At 30.6% G+C, this 5,475-nt stretch overlaps 1 protein-coding gene across 1 annotated transcript in view; it reads left to right on the top strand.

Annotated features, from left to right (window-relative positions):
- Positions 1 to 1,091: 1,091 nt before the first annotated feature.
- LOC106476123 (ubiquitin carboxyl-terminal hydrolase 22-B-like) overlaps positions 1,092 to 5,475 on the top strand; it is a gene marked incomplete at its 3' end in the record, with an annotated part of 19,871 nt that continues 15,487 nt past the window's right edge. The window contains exons 1-2 of the mRNA XM_013936793.2: positions 1,092 to 1,765; positions 3,687 to 3,816. Of these exons, the coding sequence (XP_013792247.2) occupies positions 1,646 to 1,765; positions 3,687 to 3,816 (250 nt within the window). The remainder of the gene's footprint in view (positions 1,766 to 3,686; positions 3,817 to 5,475) is intronic.

The following is a 5,475-nucleotide window of genomic DNA, read 5'->3' as shown; positions in this document are numbered from 1 at the left end:
CGTTTCCATCTTCTCTTTTTCTTCTTTTTTTTTATCCCACTTTCTTACACCAATTTGTTACGTCTCCGTTCGTTAGTTGATTTTCCGTAACTTCGTTCCCACGAAACTTTAGCGACACAAGTCCTTTCTTAATAAAACTGGTTTATTCTTTGTGAATATAACTTTACCGATACACTTATTTTCAACAGTCGTGCTATAACAACGAACGTGCTCAACTACAACAATACTCTCTGACTGCAGTTCAATTATTTTTGAGTATGTGTGAGCTTAATGCCATCTTACACAGGTTTTGAGTAGTGACTTCTTTGAACTCTCTCCTCGGGTCTCCCGCTGGGACAACGGTAAGTTTACGGATTTACATCGCTAAAATCAGGGGGTTCAATTCTCCTCGGTGGACACAGCAGATAGTTCAATATGGCTTTGCTATCAAACACACACACACACACTCTCCTTGGAATTATAAGTTGTATTATTTTTTTATTGTGTTCCTGATTATATTATTCGAAAAATTTACTAGGAATTCGCACAACACTTTGCATGTTTACTCTACTTTTTCAAAATTATTCCCCTAATTTGTGTGATATAACTGGTTTCTTCTAGTGAGAAGAAATTACAACTTTATTCCAGTTTTTAGCAACTTGGTGTAAACGGGCCTTGTAGGTTTTCAAACGACAATTAACCAAGAAAAAAGTACAAGTAATACACACACTCATTGAAACCGCATTACTTTGAGGACTGTATTGGGTTTCGTAATTTTTTTTAAAGTTCTTGATATATCTCTTTAAAGTCGGTTTTACAAAAAGGAGAAGGAATAAAGTTAGGCATATACAAAGTAAATGATCTGTCTGAAGTGATATTTTTTGCCTTTTTATTCTGATTTTATTACAAGAAAGTCAGCCACTAATAACACAGTTGAAAGTATGTTAAAGAAAAAAATCTTATTTCAGGAAAATATATTCCACAAATATAACAAGCAATATCCACAACAGAAATCTTCATCAAAGAACACACTAACATCTTAAAAGGTTATGCTCTGTTATTCTGCCCTCTCAGTGACTCAGCGCTAAGTCTGTAGGCTTACGACGTTAAAGATTGGATTTCGATACTCGTGGTAGGTAGAGTACAGATAGCCCATTGTGTAGCTTTACGCTTAACAACAACTAACCAACCAAGCAATCGACATTTTTAGGTCCAACAATGTTGTTTTTAGAATCAAAATTCTGTCAAAACACATTTTCACTAGGCATGGAAATATTATAGTGACAGGAACTTTTTAAGAGTTCAAGACATTTTACGAGGTAGGCAAGTAGTCAAATTCAAAAATTTTGATCGGGGAAACGGCTTACTACCAGTTTTATAAAATGGTATTGTAAATAAACAGTAGAATTGATTGGTTTTTTAGATTGCACAATATTAATCCGTATTTTTTTATCATCCATTTTTTTATTCAAAGCGTAAAGTGAGAATCCTTCAAAACATTAAATTTTCAATCTAGTTTTTATTTTTACTTTTCATAAGCGATCAAGTCCAGTATCGAAATTGCGCATCGAGAGGAAAAATTTGTTCATTTTTGCCTTTATCTCAGTTATAGTTTGAACATCTGATGTATTTAACATTGGACGATTAGTAATACCATAGACCTACTATGAGTTCTCATGGTTGTGCTCATTTGACAAGTTTCAAGTCAGTCAAAGGAATTCAGTCTTACCGAGTTTTACATGCTTATTTTGTTGCTGGAATTACAGAAGAAGCCCGGAAAAAGAAGGTAAGCGAACACTGTACTAATACTAATATAACTAAGTTATGATCTGATGTCATACTATACTGAGTGATACTAATAAAGATACCAAGCAACTGCCAGTGCTTAACTTTAAGTTTGTTTTTCTATGAACTGTTATTATTGAATTGTTGTTCGTCAGAAATTTTGTTGTATTTGTATGATGAGACAAATATATTACTTTTGTAAAGTATATATATTTTATACAAAATTAATATGATACAGTACGAGCTGAGATTGTTGAAAATATATATATTATTACTCAAAATTCTAATTACTTAGTTTTGAACTTAGAGTTTACACTATCACATGTAAGATTTAATTATATATCAAAATAATACTAACAAACAGTGAGTTGTAACAGTTACTGTATTAGTGCTAAAACGTAGTTGTATTTCATAAACTTTGAGAAGCAAAGATTATTGTCAATTATTAAATCTGGGTAGGTTAACTTTTCTAGTATTAGTATTACTAAGTCAAAACTGTTTATGTATTGTATTTTAAGTAAAGCATGACATACAACTTTCAAGTTATAGAACTAACACCATGATTTTTGTTTTGCTGATAACAGGTTTAGAAACAACCGCTATCTTTAACCTAAAGTTCAAGCATGTGATTAACAAAGAAACTGTAATCCATTTTGTTTTTCTTTTGGATAACAAGTTTTGAAATTAAATACAGTAGGCAGTAGCAGTAGTCTATTTTCAACATAACTATAGATTATTACATGTGGATGTATGTGGTCTGGAAGAAAACAGACAGTACTTTTTAAGAAAATGCTGTTCACCATATCCAGTAATTTTGAATATTAATAGTTACCAATTATATTAGTTGTGCAGGAATTATCTTTGTGAAAGTGTATTTGAGGTAACATTAAACTGTCAGTATTGTTTATAATAGGATGTGATGTGTTCTCATGACCTTCTAAATAGACTTAATTTTAAGCTAGAATAAAAATGAAAAACTTACAAAAAATAATATACTTAAACTCATGATGAATCTATCTGAGATTGCCAAGATATTTATACAAGAAATATGCAAAGTACCATATTTTGATATGACATATTTTAAAGGAAAAACCCCCAAAATCATTAGGTTGAAATAAGTTAGATACACAAACCCAAATTCTTACCAAGCTTTCATACAAAGTTGTTTCTATCCACTGATAAATCTGTATTATATTCTCTTGCATATATGAATGTGAGCCAGTATTCTTCGTGTCACTATTTGCAAGTTATCATGTATACTTCACTTGCATTTTTGATCTGCCACTTTTTTTTTCACATGACAAAATAATTAACAATGAAATGAAACACCACAAGTGTCTAACCCATACAAGTTTCTTATGACTAATTGTCGTATATAACACAACTTAAGGAAATATTACCAGATCACTAGTTGGGTGAAAGGGCTTGAATCCAGGGTGATTAAAAGGTGATTGATATGTTGTAATATTTATTAAAAAACAAAAATTCCTTAAACCAATGGAAAGTATAAGTAATTCTGAATATTTATTGGCATATTGAAGTCAGGATATATGAACATTTTTATTATAAAATACTGGATTTAGTTCTGTCTCCATTTTGAAGATCAATAATGTTTTAGGCTTGAAATTCTACTTGGATATAACTTGAGTTATAAGTTTATTTTGAAATTGTGTTAATCAAAGCAAAAAATATTTTAAATATTTGTGGCCTAGACATATTCACAGATGTTTTATTGAACTTTCAAATTATTTTATTTTTGTTTAAAAGTAATATTTTTTGGTGGTGAAATGTTTTCAGCCTTTTATAATCATCAAAGATTTTGGTGTGAATTTTAAAAAGCACTAAAACTTATGTGAAAGATACACAAGTTTTAATTTTTTTGTTGTAGTTTTTTTTTTCACCTTTAACCCTTGTTCTTTTAGGCCCAGACTTGTTTTTGTCACACTTGTCATCACACCTTTCGGTTACATGCCTGTCTGTACTGTGTATATTTTGGTTGCTATGATGGAAAACATATTCGTGAACATGCCCTTAATAAAAGACATTACCTAGGTCAGTATTTTTGGAAAGAAATTTGGTTTCACTTTTGTATAATGGTTGTTAAAAAAGAATATGTGCATATAATAAATAAGTAAAATTGTGTCCGAGAGTCAGTAAAACATTTTTAATGTAGTAGCTTGACAAGTAAGTTATTGTTGCAAAATTTAAATGTGTGGTTCAATTTTTGAAAGAACATCATAATTTGTAAGTTGTTGTGTCAGATGAATTATATTGATATACTTTTTAACATGTAAAGTATAAAAGTTTTGAATAATTACAAATTATCTGTAGTTTTATGTTCAACATGTCATGAATGATGATTGTTTGATGCAATTATTATAAATTTTATTTAAGTAATTTACAAATCAGATTTTAGGGTAAGGATTAAAACACAAGATTATTTATTTGTTTTTTTAATTTTAACACCAATTACTTATTTATATAATCATTTTATTTTAATTAAGTTTACTCTCGGTTGGAAGAACTGGTCAACCAGTGAGCTAGTCTTTTCTTGTTCCTTCAGAGGGTAAACAGACTTGAATAATATAGTACCTCAGTGGTGAGCAATACCAATATTTTACTGTATGATACCAGTACCAATTCTAGTATCACAATACTCAATACTATTGCAACATCACCAGAAAAGAAATATAAAAAGAAGAACAGTAATAAATAAACACTAGGAATTCCTGTTATTTGTAATACTTTTATTCATGTGTATCTTTTGCGGCATATTTTATTGTGACAAATCATAAAATGTTTTAAACAAAACATATGAAGAAGTATATGTGTACATTACACGTGACACAATAGCAATAATATATTAAAAGTTGAAATGTGCCTTTTGTTTTCTAAGCTGTAAAGAACCTTTTGCTCAAATATACAGTAACTGACAAAGGTGCATTTAAATTGCACATTTTATAGTTGGGAAAAGTTCAAAATAATTGTTATAATACACTCAAATATATAGAAGTAAATAATGTGTATATCTGTTTTAATTAGATGCTTGTTCAATGCTGTAAGGTTGTATGTCAGCAAGTTCTTCATGACCGTGAAGTACTTGAAAATGCTAGTAGCCTTCTGTAATAAATGCAAAGTTTCAATTAGTTGCTGGTCTCCAATAAGTGCCATGAACTTCTAATAAATACTTTAAATATTAAATGAATACTGGAGGCATTAAAAAGTTTTATGGTATATGTGTGTGTCTGTCTGAAAATTGCTAGTGTTTTGTGTGTGTGTGTATGCGTGTGTGTGATTGGGTCATGAAGGAATTGAAAAGGGGAAAATGTGAGTCTTTGTGTGATATCTGTGTGAGAAAAGGGCAGCAATGTGTAAGACTTCTTGTTTGTGTTTGCTTGAACCAAACTGTGCTTTTGTTGCACTACTGTTGTTTAAGCATGTTAGTCTGAATAGAAATGCTGTTCGCCTCCTTGCGTTATTCCCGAAACCTGCAAATGCTATATGTGTTATTGTACCTTGTGTTATTTCCGGAACCTGCCAACACCATATGTATTGTCTTTCGTTATTTTATTCCCGAAACCTGCAAATGCTATATGTGTTATTGTACCATGTTATTGTACCATGTACCATGTTATATCAGGAACCTGCAAACACCATATGTATTGTCTTTCGTTGTTTTATTCCCGAAACCTGCAAACACTGTATGTGTTG

Source organism: Limulus polyphemus, unplaced genomic scaffold, assembly GCF_000517525.1.
Source record: "Limulus polyphemus unplaced genomic scaffold, Limulus_polyphemus-2.1.2 Scaffold9858, whole genome shotgun sequence".
NCBI classification, from domain to species: domain Eukaryota; kingdom Metazoa; phylum Arthropoda; class Merostomata; order Xiphosura; family Limulidae; genus Limulus; species Limulus polyphemus.
The sequence above is the reverse complement of the archived record's forward strand: the minus strand, read 5'-3'. Positions and strand labels throughout refer to the sequence as shown.